The following is an 18,423-nucleotide window of genomic DNA, read 5'->3' on the forward strand; positions in this document are numbered from 1 at the left end:
AGCAATTCATTAGGGCATGCTGGCCTTAAAATTGTCATGCTTCATATGTGTGGTACAAAGATTCAGTCTTTGATTACTTCAAAACAGAGGTTATTTATTTATTATTATTTTTACAAAGCTAAATTTTAGACAGAAAACATTGTAAGGTATGTAGAAATAGTAGATATTTTTTTATTTTGTTGTTGTTGTTGTTAATCCTTATACTATTCCCCTGCTGGTGACACTATTACTATTATTCTAATCTCACTGGCAGTATGCCGTCTTCCCTGCTATTCCCACTTGATACGGAACTGAGGATTAATGCCTGATCCAAGTGGGCTGCTTAGATTCTTCTACAAGAAACCGGAGTGGGGTTTGTTGTCCATTCCTAGTAGCTGCATGAATAGAAGGCCTTCACTCAGTGTTATGGGCAGAGAGAAGCAGGGGAATTATGTGTGAAAGAACAAATATGTAGCGAATAGTGCAGGCAGGAGAGAGGAAGAGAGGCAAGCTGGGAAGGAGGGAAAGAAAGAGCAGGCAAGGGAGGGAGATGGTGCTGACTTTCCTCCTGCTTTCCATTTTCTAGTTTCCATTTCTTTCTTTCTTTTTTTTCTTCCTTTTTTTTTCTTTATTGCCTCCAGGGTTATCACTGGGGCTCAGTGCCAGCACTATGAATCCACTGCTCCTGGAGGCCATTTTCCCCATTTTGTTGCCCTTGTTGTGGTTGTTATTGTTGTTATAGCCATTGTTGCTGTTGGATAGGACAAAGAGAAATGGAGAGAGGAGGGGAAGGCAGAGAAGGGGAGAGAAAGGCAGACCTGCTTCACTGCTTGTGAAGTGACCCCCCTGCTGGTGGGGAGCTGGGGGCTCAAACAGTGATCCTTAAGCCTGTCCTTGCTTTGAGCCACATGTGCTTAACCCACCTTGCCTGCCCAGACCCCTTTACATCCATTTCTATCCTTGGATGTCCTTAGTAATGCCTTTATTCTTGTAGTAAATGTCTTGACATCTCTCTGTCTCTGTCTCTGTCTCTCTCTCCCTCCTTCCCTCTCTCTCTCCTCTCTCTCCCTCCTTCCCTCTCTCTCCCTCTCCCTGTCTTTCTGTGTATGTCTGTTTGCTGACATTATAGAATTAAATAAACCATTCAAATTAGAGATTAGAGGACAATTTCAATGTGAATGTGTTAGTCTCTGTTTTTATTAACAAACTGTTGTCCACAAATTGACTATCACTTAGAACTCTGAAATTTTCAGTTCAAAGGAGTACAATTAGTATTGCAACAAAACATGCATTCTAATAACTTTGGAAGAAAATCAAGGGCAAAAAGTAGCTATGAAAAATTTGCCAAAGGGTAACAAAAATTCTCATAGTTGATTAAGTCAGAATGTGAATTTAAAACTAAAAGTCAAGCTTCAGTGACAAAAAAACCATACAAGCAAATAAAGTAAAACATTACATTTTTATGAGATGATTTGCTCCCATAAGATTATAAATGTGAAAAATTAAGTAATAAAGTAATACGCAGATATATATCAGAACATACGCATAAAAAGAAACATCTTTACTGGGTATGCACAGTGCCTGGAACTGAGGTATCTAGTCCTTGAAAACTATTAATCAGATTTTATCAGCATCAGTAACTTAATCCTAAATATGTTGTTTAAACAAATTCCTTTATACCAAGTCAGAAAGTCCTATCTTGAAGAGATGTGAGACTTTACCCATGCAATGATAAGTCTTGTAAAATATTTCCTCAATAAAAATCAATAAATAAAAGCTATACTTCTCCTAATTCTTGGTCAAGCCACCACTGCTATCTAGGCCACTTGAAAATCATAAAATATTTTTAAAAAACCTAGTAAAGTCACTGGCTCTTTGGAATATACCTAAAATAGGCCTAAGTATCTACAAAATGGAGACCCCCTCCCCAACTCTTCATAGGAACTTTTCCAGCCTTTAGGTTCATGATCAGTCAATAATTTGTTAGGATTTATATGTTAACTTTTCTTTCAGCCACCAAGTTCCAGATGCTACCATGATGCCAAACAGACTGGGCAGACCCCTCATCAATGTGTCCTAGAGCCCTGCTTCCCCAGAGCCCTGCCCCACGAGGGAAAGAAAGACAGGCTGGGAGTATGGATTGACCTGCCAACACCCATGTTCAGTGGAGAAAAAAGTCCCAGAAGCCAAACCTTCCACCTTCTGCATCCCAGAATGACCCTGGGTCCATACTTCCAAAGGGTTAAAGAATAGGAAAGCTATCAGGGGAGGGGATGGAATACAGAGATCTAGTGGTGGGAATTGTGTGAAGTTGTACCCCTCTTATCCTATGGTTTTGTCAGTGTTTCCTTTTTATAAATAAAGATAATAAAAAAGAAAATCATAAAATATTAATCATTACAGATAGCTGAATTAATAATATCATGATACCTGACAACCAATCAACCTGTTCAGTATAAGCATGCAAAGAGTGATTATTATCCTGGCAGGGATTCTCAGACCTGATGCAGGGTTCTCTATCAGAACTCTTTCTCTAGAAATTAACAGAAAGCAAAAACAAAAATCTGTAACATATTTTGTAATTAGATTATTAAAGAAAGACTGTGATATATTAAAGGAAAGTGATTTAAATTTTTAAATAAAATATTTAGAATATGTGGGCTAGGTTTTTCTGCAGTTAAGTGTTTTCTTTCCATTCTAAAGCACTCTGAAGTTATACTTATTTTAAGAAAAAAAAGATCCCACAATTTTTCACATCAAAACATATTCACCACTGTAAATGTTTCCACTTATGGCAATACATATTTTCCAAAAGCTTTTGCTATGTTAAGGCTTGAAGAAAGATACTGTGATGGAAGAAAGCCTAACCAATCAAATGTAGATATACCATCAGTTTATAAATTAATAAATGTTTTCAGTTTATAGTAATAAAACAAAATTGGTGTTTGTGGAATAACTGTTCGAATGAAGGCCTTATTTAAAGTCATACAGTCAGCATTCACTACCAGCACATAACTAATAGCATATGGGACACAGACTTAATGAATCAACCATGTATGTTATTGTTATGCCTAGAAAAAAGTCCCATGTGTGCCAAGTCCTATGATTTACCCACTAAGACATGTCTCTGGCCTCAAGAATTTGTTTTAAAAACTAGTTTCACAACCCCCAACAATATAAGCAAGAACTAAACAGTACTCTGGTAATGAGAGAGAGAGAGAGAGAGAGAGAGAGAAAGAGAGAAAGGGGTAGCAAATGGCACCACCTGTCATCTGGCACTAAAGGATCAGGCTCAGAACCTCACATGTGAAAGTCCTGTGCTCTATCACTGTGCCCAAAAGGGAGGTGATCTAACCGATGGGGTTTACAGTCAATAATATTTATACACCTTTCCCATATTTGGGAGCTACTCTCTTCCCTGATGCAGCTTTCTGGTCCTTTTTCCAGCCATGACATCATCTCCCCAGACAGTAACTTGGATCCACCTGCATATCAGATTTCAGGCTCAGGAGAGGGGAAAAAAAAAACTAGTATAGCCACAGGCCCTTTGGAATATAACTAAAATAAGCCTACTAGCTAGAACAGAGAGCTCCCCTTCCCCCAACTCTTCATCTGCACTATTCCAGCCTTTAGGTTCATGATTGGTCAACAATTTGTTTGGCTTTGTATGTTAACTCTCTTTTCAGCCACCAGGTTCCAGATGCTAGCATAATGCCAACCAGGCTTCCCTGGACTGACAACCCCACCAATGTGTCCTGGAGCTCTGCTTCCCCAGAGCCCCACCCTACTAGGGAAAGAGAGAGGCAGACTGGGAGTATGGATTGATCTGTCAATGCCCATGTTCAGCGGGGAAGCAGTACAGAAGCCAGATCTTCCACCTTCTGCATCCCACCATGACCTTGGGACCATACTCCCAGAGGGATAAAGAATAGGAAAGCTACCGAGGGAGGGGATTGGATACAGAGTTCTGGTGGTGGGAACTGTGTGGAGTTGTACCCCTCTTATTCTATGGTTTTGTCAGTGTTTCCTTTTTATAAATAAATAAAAAATATATCTGAAATAAGAAACAAAAAGGGGAGGTGACTTGCTTATTAAAATATTTTTATTGAAGTAAAATATATAAATGCTTGTTTTCTAAGGTGACTCAAAATATCACTTTACATATATAAAATTTACTTAGTTTAAACCTTCAGAAAGGTCCATGTAAAAAAATAGAGATACATAAAGTTATGCATCTGGACACTCACATACTTTTGGGCAATATTGTTAAGTAGCATCAGCATATAAGGAGAAGTAATAGCTGGAACTTAGGAAATGGCAGGCATGAGTGCTGAGTGGTGGCAAGGACCTGGATTTGAGCCCCCGCTCCCCACCTGCCAGGAGGATGCTTCATGATATCCACAGATATCTATATTTCCCCTATCTCTCCCTCCCCTCACTTTCTCCCTCCTATCGAAGAGGAAAAGATGGCTGTTGGGAGTGGTGGATTCATAGTGCAGACACAATAACCCCAGCAATAACCTTGGTGGCAATTAACAGAAAAGAAAAAGGCAGATGCATATTAGTCTATGGCCAAAGTCCCTTGTATCAGAGTTTCATTTTTATACTTCAGTCAAGAAAATCTGTGTGATCTTCATTAATCAACAAGCTAGTCATACTATGTCAACTGCATGTTTCAATGTCTCTCTGTGTTCAGTGGACAGTGAGGTCTCTGAGTGCTTGGTTTACTAAAGTTAAAGAGACTGACATCAGAACAGTGGCTTCCAGATCCTCTTACAAACTGCCCAGATGCGACCTACTCACTTGCTGGATCCTAACCGATGACTTCCCATATCGCAAAATGTAAAAATGAGTAGGTTCAAAATTGAAGAAACCAATTTGAAGTGTCATTTTAGAATTTGGAAGTATTAGGGTAAATAGCCTTACCTGTGCAAGCTTACGTTTTTCTAGACTCCGTCTTTTTTCATTGTGCAGTGTGTAAACTGGTGCATACTGGACTGAGCCAGAGCAGGTGCCACCACAGTCTTCCTCATTTTCCTGCACAAGAACAAATACATAAGTCATTAGTTTGAAGCACTAAAGTTATTTCCCTAGTAGGGGAATTATCTGGTACATGGATGCAAGTAAGAGTGCTGCTTCAGATGTAAGTTTTAAAGAATCTATTGAAGAAGTTTTCCTTTTGCTGTATTATGAATTAATAATTTCTGACTAAGTTCTATTTTAAATAACTTGGATGGGATTTATATAAAGATAATTTTTTCTTCATTAATACAAATGGAACTTTGTGTTTTTTTTTCCCTCAAGTCATAAACTCAACACAATAATAAAATCTGCCAAGATGTATAATCAAATCAAAACATACATACATAAATATTCATATATGCAATTTTCACAGATTCAAATACACAGCTTCAAAAATAATTTTCTGTATATCAAGAGCATATTTAATTTTAAAATAAACATTCTTGGAAAGATTTTACAAAACCAGATGATGGCTTTCCTAGCTTAAGTCTGCACCAAAGGTCATCTTTTAAAAAATATTCTCAGCTTGAAGCAAGAATTTCAATTGTGATATCAAGGCAATCACTGTAATGAAAACATACATCCTGTTAAAGCATCTTTGAAGATCTCCATGGTCCTGTGATAAAATATGCACACAATAAAGAGATTATTCAGTGGGTGCATATAGAATGGCAGATAGTTGCCAGAGGGTTGTTATGAAAAATACATTCTTGAACAAAGGGCTAGGCATATTTCAAAAGTCATTAAAAACATACACCTCATGTGGTTTGTAAAGTATAAGCTTCAAATTAATGTAAGTATTGAGAAAGAATGAAAAGACAAGATGTACCTTGTGTTTTAGCTTACTTTTCACTTCCTTTATTCCCTGCTTTGCATGACTTTTTGCCTAGAAAACAGTAAAACAAGTATTGATTCTGTGTGGTTTGATTGCCATTCAAATAACAAGTAGAAGAGATCTCATTTAATATAAAGGACCGGACCAAATTATAGTCTAACACTGTTTTCAAGGAACGACATATTACTTACTATCACACATAAATTAGCTGCAAAAACAAGATTAGTCCCTATTTACATAAAAGACAACATACAAAGGGTAATGTTTAGCATTTTGCTTCCTTAACTGAGAGAGAGAGAGAGAGAGAGAGAGGGAGAGAGAGAGAGGGAGGGAGAGAGAGAGAGAGAGATATGGGGAGAGTGCATGTTAACATGCAGTCTTAATTTGAAATTGTAGCAACAGTCTGTTTGGACTATAAAGTACTTGGGCAACTTTAGAAAGCTCATGGTGCTGTCTCAGGCACACACGGGCTTGTATTAGCTGAGCTATTTTAATGGTATGGCTATTTCATATATAGTTTCTCTGGCATAAAATAAAAATAAAATGAAACCATTAAATAATTTAATGACTGTCCTTGTGTTCCATAGGGAATCCAGCTCCAGCATTTGGGGCTCTCAAGTCCTGCTGTGATACCTGTGGGGTGTCATTTAAATAAGGACAACTGGGGGCTTTCTGAAAAGCCTTAGTCTTTGTTCCACTGGAAATTCCTACTCACAGTGGTCAGAGTTAAAAGGCAGAGAAATCCACTTTCATTTTGTGTTTCTTGAGTATATGGCCATGTGTGCTAGGCATGTAGCCCGCATTATCACACTGACATTACAACTCTATGAGGAGGCACCATTATTACACCGTACAGATGAAGAATGGGGTGAAACGGGGCTAAGCCCACATACTCCAGATTCAAACCTGGGAATTTCTAAGTTCAATTTCTTCCCATCTCAAAAGAGAAGAATGACTATGGCTTTATTATTCACTGGATTAAAGTCTCATGGGAAAAAGGGACATACAGTATGAGTCTCATTTTACAGACATGAAATCTGAAGTCAACTCCAAAGACCTTACTTCCTCTATGAAATCATCCAGTTTTCCCAAGTCACTTCAGCAAGACTAAATAAAATTTCAAATTCATGGAGGGAATGAATCTTCTTTCTCTGCTGTTCATGTTGTAGTGTCCAGTATATCACTTGGCATACAGAGCCGCTTCCTGAAGTGAACTAAACAATTATCTTTACTGTAATGAATGAATCTTTATTGTAAATGAAGTGAAACCAGAACATACAACACACAGCATAGTAAATGATAAGCTAGATGGCCAGAAGATAGTAAATTCTATCTCCACGTTTTTTAAAAATAATTATCTTACTGATAAAAGTCTCAATTTATCTAAAAGGTTCCATACTAATTTCCATGATTCATAAGGTACCAATGCACAAATATAAAAAAATGAGTATTGTTATATGGAAAATTGGGAAATGTTATGCATGTACAAACTATTGTATTTACTGTTGAATGTAAAACATTAATTCCCCAATAAAGAAATAAAAAAAAAATAAAGTCAGAAGAAGGAAATAAAAAAAAAGTTTCTTTTCACTTCTCCTAGAAAATATAACCATCTCTGCTTAGGTCTAACTTATATCCTATGTATGCATGCGCCCTCCGGTCTGTGAAAAAGTGCCGTTTCTTAAGGTTGACTATTTGATTAATGGCATGTTTTAATTTTCACTGTGTAACTGAGACTGAAGAAGAATAGAATAAAATAGGAAAATCTAAGTTTTTCATCCCTAAAAGATGCTTTGACTCTCCATAATTTTAAAAAATGCCTAGGGGGCTGGGAGTAGCACACCTGGCTGAGCACAGAGTTAGGACTCTGTGAAAAGACTGGCCCCAGGGTAATTTTATGGGGCTACCTGGAACAAGTCCAAGCAGATAGAAATATATAAAGAACAAGAACACCTTTTTAATACTCTTGTTGCATCCTCTCCACCTCTCACTTAAAAAAGTTATACCTTTGTCCTGGAGCTCCGCTTCCCCAGAGACCCACCCTACTAGGGAAAGAGAGAGGCAGACTGGGAGTATGGACCGACCAGTCAACGCTCATGTTCAGCGGGAAGCAATTACAGAAGCCAGACCTTCCACCTTCTGCAACCCACAATGACCCTGGGTCCATGCTCCCAGAGGGATAGAGAATGGGAAAACTATCAGGGGAGGGGGTGGGATATGGATATTGGGTGGTGGGAATTGTGTGGAGTTGTACCCCTCCTACCCTATGGTTTTGTTAATTTATCCTTTCTTAAATAAAAAATAAATTAAAAAAATTCAAAATTAAAATAAAAAAGAAAGAGAAGAAAGAAGAAAAAGAGAGAGAGAGATGGAAGGGAAATAATAAAGAAAAAGAGAGAGAGAGAAGGGGCAGCATAGTGGTATACTTGGTTGAGCACACCTGTTATAATGTACAAGGACCCAGGTTCATGCAGGGAAAGCTTTGTTAAGTGGTAAAGTAGTGTTGTAGATGTCTGTCTCTCTCCCTATCACCCCCTTCCCTTTTGATTTCTGGGTGTATCCATCCAAGAAATAAATAGATAATAGAAAAAAATTTAAAAAGAAAGAAAAAAAGAAAAAATAGTTATAGCTTAATTGAATTTAAAAAGAGAAAATATTCTGCATTATGTATTTATCAGATAAATGACATAGTGGGGGTTGTATTGTTAAATGGGAAACTGGGGAGTGTTATGCATGTACAAACTATTGTATTTACTGTTGAATGTAAAACATTAATTCCCCAATAAAGAAATAAATTTAAAAAAAAGAAAAAAATTAAAAAGAAAGAAAAAATAGTTATAGCTTAACTGAATTTAAAAAGAGAAAATATTCAGCATTCTGTATTTATCAGCTAGAAAACTAAAATTTTATAAATAGACTCTTCAAATGTCCAAAACTTACATATTTATATGCTGTTCTTACAGCAGGAGTTGCTTTGGTCATTGCTGTGTTGAATAGAGCACCTCCTCTCTGGAAAGAGAAAAATAAACATTTTCAAAATTTTTGTGACTAGACTAGACTAAACACAAAGCATAATAACAGTATACAAAATTAATTTACTCATGTTTTTAATAGTCTATGTTAAACTTGGCTACTTTATAAACCACTGACTCCTCAATAAAGAATTTTAAAAAAATTGGCTACTTCAAATTTGCATGTATTATGATAATTTCACAGAAAATGTAAATATTTCACCCTATTCTTCTGGTTGCCATAAAACATTGTTTAAAAATCGTTTCATCTTTTGGTCCATACTCCTAGCGGGGGAGAAATGGTAGGGGAAGATGACCAGAGGGCTCTGAACTCCAACTCCATCAGGACCCAAAGAGAGATGAAAAAAGGAAGGACATTCGGAAGTAGTAATAAGTGTAGGTATGACTTAGAAAAGAATAGAAGGCAGAACCATAAAAATAAAGAGGAGGGCAAAATATATACAAATATAGACAGATAGTTAGAAATAATAGTTTACTCATATCTGCAACCTTGGGGGAACTACTGTAGTTTCCAATGGGGGGGATACAGAGCTCTAGTGGTGGGAACGGCGCAGAATTATGCTCCTGTTAGAATTGTAAATCAATTTTTGTAAATCAGTATTAAGTCACTAATAAAATAAATAAATAAAAATTAAAAGTTCATCTTCGCAATTGAGGCAGGCTTTTGCAATGCTGACCAGTAATGGGTATATATTTAAAGTTTGAGGGGGCTGGGTGGTAGCACAGCAGGTTAAGAGCACATGGCGCAAAGCACAAGGACCAGCATAGGGACCCAGGGTTCGAGCCCCCAGATCCCCACCTGTGTGTGTGTGGGGTCACTTCACAAGTGGTGAAGCAGGTCAGCAGGTGCCTGTCTTTCTCTCCCCCTCTGTCTTCCCCCTCCTCTCTCGATTTTTCTCTGTTCTATCCAACAACAACAATAAACAAAAGGGGGGATGGCCTCTAGGAGCAGTGGATTTGTAGTGCAGGCACTGAGCTCCAGCAATAACCTTGGAGGCATAAATAAATAAACAATAAATAAATAAATAAATAAAGTTTGACAAAAAATATATATAATGTTTATAGTTGTTTTAATGTAGGTTAATAGAGTCTTACTTTGTAGAGAGAATTTTATACTTAAAATAACCATGTTGACAAAAGCACATTACAAGAAATGGTAAACTCCTATCAAATCCTACTGTTCCACCTAATTCCTTGTTCTTGAATATAAGGTGACTGTGAAAGCTTGTGCTGAATACAAATAAATAAGCCACCTATATCCAAGCAAATATCTTCTATTTTTAAATTATCTTTATGAAATCAACAAATTCTAATTATAAAGTAAAAAAGTAAAACATTTTCAGATACTGCCAATAAATATTAACAGTAAGCATTTTTCCATGCTTACCATAGTGAAAAATGATGAAACACTGAGGGATTATTACCTTGACTGTATGTACCCATTGTTGATATGATCTTGCATTTCCTGTAATACAGAAAAACAAAATGTCAGGAATATTTGATAAAAAACCATTAACAAATTCATCAATGATTAGTATTTCCAGGACCCTTGTAGGAACATTTTATTTATCTGCAATATTGTAAAAGGAGCACTGTATTGTAAGAATTTAAAAAACTGCTCTAATCCTTTAAAACAGAGTAACTAGCAAAGATTTTTCTCTTCAAGTATAATTTTTCAAATTCCAGTTATTTGAATTTCAAGTTACCAAAAATTTAAATTGGTCTCAACTGTCAAGTGAGGTCAGGAAAATACCACTAGAACAAATTACCTATCACCCTTTCAAATTACTTTAATAATTTAGTAAGAAAAAAAAAAGAAACAAGTGAATAAATATAAGACTGAACAGATTATTTCTAGACTCTAAGAAGAAATAGAAGTTATTTATAGAAAATGATTACTTACTTCTATATAAAATTAATCTGAAAATATTTGCCCCTCTTCAAGCTTACATGATTAAGAATGGATTCAAGAACTAATTCTACCTTAATTTTTTACTTTAGTTGCTTTGTTCACGGTTATTTATCTAGCTACATCCTTTTGCTCACTAACTTTTTTTTTCTCTAACTTTTAACCCCAAAGAATCTTCTTCCTTTACAGAGACCTCTCCTGGTTCCTCACTACTGTTCTTTTAAATTAATGTTGAATGCTCTAGATGGGTCTGAAAGGAAGCACGTACAGCACAAATTTCTTCTACAATTCTGAACACAGGTTTAAAAAAATCTGTATGCATTCAGTTTAATAACCACAATTATAGATTCAGTATGTATCCAGATACTCTAGATGACTTGCCTGCATTTTAAAATTTTTCATTAGAGCTATAATAGTATAAAGTTCCACTGTACTCAATTCACTTTATCATAACCATGTATAGTATCCACCAAAACAACATGTGAACTGCCACCAAAATGACAATGAAGGGGATAAACAAGAAACTTTTATGAAATTTATTTTTTTTGCTTGAAAGAATATAATTTTTTCTTCAGTTTTAGTGAATGTAGCTTTCTCCTCCAGTGACCATTTCTGTATTCTATCTGTATAAAAATTCAACAGAGAAAAAGAGACTGGAATTTTGCTTTTATTTAGTAGAAAAGACCTGAGGACTCCTTATATATATATTTAATGCTCCTAACTGAGAAGCTCTCTTAGCACAAGAAAGCAATATATGCTGGTTGTTAAAGCAAGAGCTTCGAGAGTCAGGCAGACATTCTGAGTTCAATTCCTCCACTTTATGCAGCGTGTCCTTGAGTGAATTGTTTGGAAGAATATCCTCACAAAAAAATGGAAATAGGTATCTAACTGACTGCTGTGAGAATTTAATTCTGCCACATATTAACACTCAATAATTATGAGTAATTATAATTATTACTATACTGTAAGACAAGTGATAACATCAAATCAGCCTACCTCTTTGGATGTTCATTATCATGACACAGTCTTTCTTACTGATAGTCTAATGAACAAATATTTGGAGTTGGGTTCTAGAACTGTTTTTTGAGACATATATATATTCTCATAAGAATATTGCTAATTTTAATTAGATCAGCAGTGCTTTTATTACACATCTAACTGAATTCAGATTTGTTTTCCTCTAAAATAATAATTTCCATGTACAGCTAAGGTAATAACTTACCATGTATCAATTAAAAAACTTGACAGTCAAATAGATTTTTAATGGGCTTACTTATATCCATTTAAATGAATACCTGAAGTACACTTTCCTTTTGAGTAAGTATCAGCTACTCTTTATTAAAGTAAGCATTTAAAAACTTCTGCATTCTAAGTAAGAACAAAAAATTAGTTGGCATTTTAAAAAATGCAGTATTCTTTAAGTCAAGTGCTGAATGGTGATCAATATTCTTCTATTCTTTTTTAAACAGTAAGACCTTTAATTAAAAAAAAAAAAAGCAAAAAAAAAAAAAAAAACTTAGTGATTTTCCTCCCAGTCAAAAACCCATCCACCTCTACTCAATTACTGAGGGATCTGAACTAATGGTTAGAACTAGAGAATTTAACAATACTAAAGTATCATAGTTCTAGCCCATTACTGTCACAAGATGTCATCTTCAATTCCATATAAAATACTAGCCCCACGGGTCATAAAGATAATGAGACAGCAGTTATGTAAATACTGCATAGGTGCCTGAAGCAATTTGTCCATGAAGTGACATATTTTGCTTGTCTGAGTTGAAAAGTAAAAAAGCCTCATTTTAACACAAAAGTTCCATTGAAGTTACATTTTTACCTGTGAGCTGAGGAAACAAGGAGCTGAATAACTCCAAAGCTTACTTGCTGAGTCAAGTAAACTTAAGTTTTTTCCCAAAGCTAAAAGCTTTTGATGAAATGCTGTACTTTAGGTCAGGTGAAGTTTCATAACTGCTCACTCAGTCCATTCATACCTCCCCTAGTGAACAAAGTATTTCAATGACTTCTGATATATACAGAGCTAACTAAATTGTTTAAGAATAAAATAAAACTATCTGGAATTTCTAGATGTTTTACTACTAGGTATAGAGTTATTACTATTTGGTCTTTCATGTTTTTTTTAACCACTTTATTGAAAGTAGTTAATGGTTCAAAGTACAGTTGTTGACACATGGGTTCAAATTCTCATCTCCCTGTGATGTAAGTGCCAAAACATAGTCACCTTCAACTTAGGTTCTTTCCACCTTTTTATGTTTTATGTTTCAGTTTTGACAACTACTCACAAACAGTACAAATATATGTTTCCAAATCAGACATACAGATAAAAGAAAAACAGACTACATACCAGGTAATAATATACACTTTGGGTCTTTTTGTTTATTTAGTTCACCCTATATAAAGAACAGTGTCTATAAACACTCAACCAATACTGTCTGAACAGCGTAAGAAAACATTTTAATGACTCAAGAAAAATTCTTTGCCAGGGTCAGGGCTGACACTAGACTCTGTACTTGAAACCAGTGCTTTGTACTGTATGAGAGCAGTCATGTATAAATGTTCAGTGTGTAAGTCATTAACATTCTAGATACTTATAGCATCACCTGAACATTTACATTTTAATAAGTTAACTCTATTAAATAGGAATGGAATATGACCTGATGTTTCATATAAACAAAATTGTTCACTGTTTTAAGGGAGTATTTTTCAGAGTGACAAGTGCATGAGTGATAAATTGAGAAGTTCCCTCCCCCACCCCCAGTGCTATGGTGGTGTGCCAAGAGACAGACAGACTCCTAAACCACAAGGAATTAACCTGACATGCACAAGCAGTTTGGGTACTCTTTTCTTTTGATACTACATTCTTATCTATTGTTTTCAGCTGTAACCTTATTTCTTCCATTCTTACTCAGTAATAAAGCCTACAATTTTCTTTTCTTTTCTTTTTTTATTTTATTTTTTACCAACAAGCAGCAGCAGGAGTAAAGGCAGAAAAAAACAGAAACTAAATTTCTGTGACACTTGTCTCTAGTAATCTTACCAGTTTACTCAAGCAAATTATTTTTATGATACCATTTTAGTGCCTTGAATGTAGCACCTCTCTGGTTCCTCAAGTAGATTACTTCATAATTGCAAAAAAAAAAAAAAATCAAGATAACTCTTGTTCAGAAATGGGTAAGTATACTGTATCTAGACGGTACCTCCAGAAAAGCCACCCGAAGTAATCTCCTCCTCGAATGCATCAGAGAAACCCCTTCCTGAATTAAGTTTCGCCAGCCGACCATCAATAAACTGAAATTACAGTGTCAAACATATTAATTTCATTGACGCTTTAAGACTTAAATTTTCACTTATCTCAGAAATATTAATAGTAGACACCTGTGGAGATGTAAACTACACATATATGGTGTGCATGAATATTCTCAAACAAAAGAAAACAGTAGGTACTCCATAAACAGCAATCACTTAGTTAAATTGAACATGTATAGCACCGACTCTAACTTTATTAACAAGACACAGAAAATGCCTTGTTACATGCTCTGGATAGGTTGCTCAATGCACAATGTCAAGGCAGCACTGCATCCTGGCTAAGCCTTCTGTTCATAGTGCTTTACTTTCCTTGACTAGATTTGCTTCTCTCAGTGTGTCTCAGAATTGCTGCAAACATTAAGGTTAGCCTAGATGATATAACTGAGCACGGTAAGCATAAAAGAAGTATCAGATGTCACCACTTTTGAACTGAATGTTAACTTCATCCAGTAAAATAAAATGGTTGTTTAGCATGTCCTAAAGGATAATAGAGCACAGTCTAATCCTAACTACTTAATAACAAAATAAATAAAGCTCTCATCATTCCTAGCATGCTGTTGACTGAGTAACCATAACGATGATTGTAAGTCTACATACAGTTCAGGTAAGCAAAGTTGATATAGCAAACACAAAGTTACCTTAAACAGTACTTATATGTTAAATAATAAAGTCTTCCTCCCCATTATCACCATCTTTTCCTTTTCAATATATATATTTTAATAACTTTTCTGAGTGAAAGGCCTCTGAATTTATGTATGCATTTTTGGTACTTGGCAAAATGCCTGGCATACAGCTTGAAATGAATAAATGTATGTTTGAAAACTGAAGTATACTGAAACAATGCTAAGCAATACAAAGTTTTAAAGTTAAGCATTTTAATATGTGGAATTACTAATTTCATTCTATCTTGAGATAAATGTGACCTACTAGGTTGAGTAATTTGAAAATAAAGCATGTTAAAATGCTTACACGACTTGTATGCACTTTCAATGTAATATTATAAATCATACTAAAGTGATCTAATTTGATGGACTAAGTATCATTTGGGAAAAATAAGGTGAAAGAAAAATGATAAATTTAAGGTGATACATTACTGACAAACAGAAGAAACTAAGACATCCTTTTAGAGGACTTAATTTGCTTTAAAAGATTAAGGCCACAAGACTTTCAAAAAGGTTTTCATTTTTGTGTTTACTGGAAATAATCCATCCATTTTAGTTTGAGTGGAGCAGTTAAGTCTAAAGAGAGATAAATCCTCAAACTATTTACTGATTATGCATTTCTGAGTATGAGTAACTACTTTGTTTTACTTAAATAAATGATCTGAGCCAATAGAAATTAATCACTAGGTAGAATGCCATCCATGTGTTATCACTGACTGTGCAAACAATCCTGTCACTGATAATCAGACACTTACAAACATACACACTTTATGAGAATCCTCGTGCTTAAAATAAAGGTGAAGTCTGTACACATATCTACTATACACACACCTAAAAATAAAGATAGTGAAGAATAAACTGAAAAGATGAATAAGTAAGAGAGTAATGTTGAAGGCAACTGTCCTCTGAGCTCCTTTTTTTGGTTCAGTAAACAGTTTTTGGTTCCCTCAGTGGAGTTGATTCGTTGTTACCAGTCTAATAACTCTGGAATATTTCACAGTAAGTTAAAAAAAAAAAAGATAAGAGCATTTTAGCTACTGTTGCAAGGAAATAATTTTGACTAAAAAGTTATCTTTGTTTAGAAAATCATGACTGTAATGTGTAACCTGTTGCTTCACAGTCACTCATAATGAAACATACACACATCTTTAGGTAACTCGAAGACTAATGTTTGTCCTTGAAATAAAAAATTAATACTATTAGGAAAAAGGAAATTCTCACAGATATAACATAAGATATGGTTGTAAGCAAACCTTTAAAGGAATTTAGTTTGCTTTCAGGTGATGCTTTGTGTATGTCTTAACAATGTGCTTTTTATTAAAAAGTAAAAGATCAAAGCCTGAAATTAACATGCTCAATACTCACATCAAAAAATAAACAATATAATTGGAATTCTAAAAAAAGATAATTTCATAGTATGGAATCTACAATTTCCTTATAAAGATACATTTGATTAAATAAGAACAAATATAATTCTCAAGACCAGTAACATTACTTCCTCTAAGTCATCACAAATTACAAGAGCTGGATTTTATTAACCCTTATGACATGATCTTAAAGTGGTGTGATAGGTTAGAGAATAAAGTGTTTTAAACAGCAAAACTGCTTCCTCATACTCTTTGATATCCACATCACTGAGGCTTCTCAAAGAGATTTTATCTTCAAATAATCCGCTTATAGGAAACTGAATCAATTTACAGGAATTATCTGTTGTCTTAAAGGTACTTTGGTAAGCATAGTTAAATGAAAACGAATATTCACTATCTCACTTTTTAAAACATAATGAAATATAAAATGGTTGTCTTTTTTTTAACTCATTTCACTGTGGGCTTAATGGTTTACAGTATTGTTGTTGGCACATTTTAGACCTCTTTATAAACAAATGTGAGAACATATCCTGATCAAATTCACAGAGTAAATGACTATTTAGCCTACTAGTTGGTAGAAATCTATCTACTATGTTCTAATAGATAAACTGCATGCCTATCACAGTTCTTTAGTTCTTCACTAGTCAGTGTATTTCTGGCATTTTATATAAAAATCCAAATCTAGCTGTACTGTTAATCAGTGGTCTACAAACATTGTATGAATATTACATTGAAATTAATTTGTCAAGACTTTAATAATGCCAATTAAATGTCAAGAGCCTTCTACCATTTTTTAAAGAAATAGTTAATTAACAGACAAACAAACAAACAAATAAAAAGCTCACCTTAAAAAAATGGTCTGGTAGAAGGAGGCCACAGTGGAATTCCTCACCAAGATGGAACTCTGCTTTTAGTGCTAACAAGACCACCTTGTTACTGAAGCAAAACAGCAAGAGCACTGAAGCAGCACAAAAATAAATCTACATACCCAAATCTCTTGGCCGTCTAGAGGAAAAAACTGCCATGCCTTAAAATTTATCTCATATTATAATAGAATCCTTCTCAGGGCATAAAGATAATAAAATGAAAGTCTTAAGAGTTAGAGGAAAAAAATTAGTTTTAAGGGAACTGAAGTTCTGGTCATCTAAATATAGTAGAATTGCTTTTTAAATATATTAATATCTTTGACTCTGTTATTGTTTCTTTCTGTATAATTCTGTAAGCAAAAAAAAAAAAGTATTTCTTCTTTAGAAAAATAGCCAAGCTATCTCCATGACTTTGTGACACCTTTGACTATCAAGGGTGAGCGGTGGGGGTAGAGGGTAGACTTTGGTAGTGGGTGTAGTGTGGACCTATACTTCTATGGTCTTATAATCTATAAGCTATTATTAAATCATGAATAAAATTTTAAAAATATATTTAAGCTAATAAATAAATATGTCTTCTTAGTTGCTCAGTAAACCTTGTCTGGTAAGTTAAAACACACTTAAGTGTTAAAATAAATTAAATCAAAAGACAGTTGTTATATTCAAGGCATTCGCTAAGAGAGTGTGTGTGTGTGTGTGTGTGTGTGTGTGTGTGTGTGTGTGCGCGCGCTAATAAAAGTGCAGCTTTGGTAGATAGGTTTAGAATTTAGACCAAGAATATGTAAAGAAATGAAAGATATGTTTAAGCATTTCTCAGATTAAACAGATTATTTTAGATTACCATGAGACAGTGAACAAGAATCTCCTCTGAAGACTGTAAAAATTCTATTCAGCAAAATGTATTAGAACTAGTAACTTAAAATTTTAATAATGGGACTAAATGAACAGATCAACCAACCAGATATTTACTAACTTTCTAATGAGTTGAGTATTTGTGTTCCACGGTCACCAGACTAAAGAATTCATTCTTTCAATTAAAATTTAACTGAAAGTTTACTATATGCTAGGCATTTTTCTAGATTCCTCAACTACAAAACTATAGAAATGAATGAGAGGGACAAATTCAAGCCCATGTGATGATGTTTAAGCATCTGGTGGGGGAGGGAAACTAATAATAAGAAATACGAAATGCAATAAATTGTGTAGTATGTTAGGAGGTGATGAGTGTTGGAGAATAAATGAAATTGTTAAGGGAGACTGGAGTACGTGGGACAAGGAGCTTTCAATTTTAAACAGTGTGGTCAGGATAGATCTCAGGATGAAGACAACATTCCAGCCAGACTTGAGAGCAATGAAGAAGTAAGCCACAAACTTTATGGATATGAGGATTCCAGACAGAAGGAACTGCCAACATTAATAATGCACTAAAG

General features: G+C 34.8%; 1 protein-coding gene across 5 annotated transcripts in view; it reads right to left on the reverse strand.

Moving 5' to 3' along the window:
• DENND1B (DENN domain containing 1B) overlaps positions 1-18,423 on the reverse strand; it is a 206,639-nt gene that overhangs the window by 21,208 nt on the left and 167,008 nt on the right. For all 5 annotated transcript variants that reach the window (XM_060178489.1, XM_060178493.1, XM_060178490.1 and 2 more), the window contains 5 exons: positions 13,990-14,080; positions 10,293-10,333; positions 8,777-8,845; positions 5,831-5,887; positions 4,906-5,016 (listed from right to left, as the gene is read on the reverse strand). In XM_060178489.1, coding sequence (XP_060034472.1) covers positions 4,906-5,016; positions 5,831-5,887; positions 8,777-8,845; positions 10,293-10,333; positions 13,990-14,080 — 369 coding nt within the window. The remainder of the gene's footprint in view (positions 1-4,905; positions 5,017-5,830; positions 5,888-8,776; positions 8,846-10,292; positions 10,334-13,989; positions 14,081-18,423) is intronic.

This window comes from Erinaceus europaeus, chromosome 19, assembly GCF_950295315.1.
Source record: "Erinaceus europaeus chromosome 19, mEriEur2.1, whole genome shotgun sequence".
NCBI lineage: Eukaryota > Metazoa > Chordata > Mammalia > Eulipotyphla > Erinaceidae > Erinaceus > Erinaceus europaeus.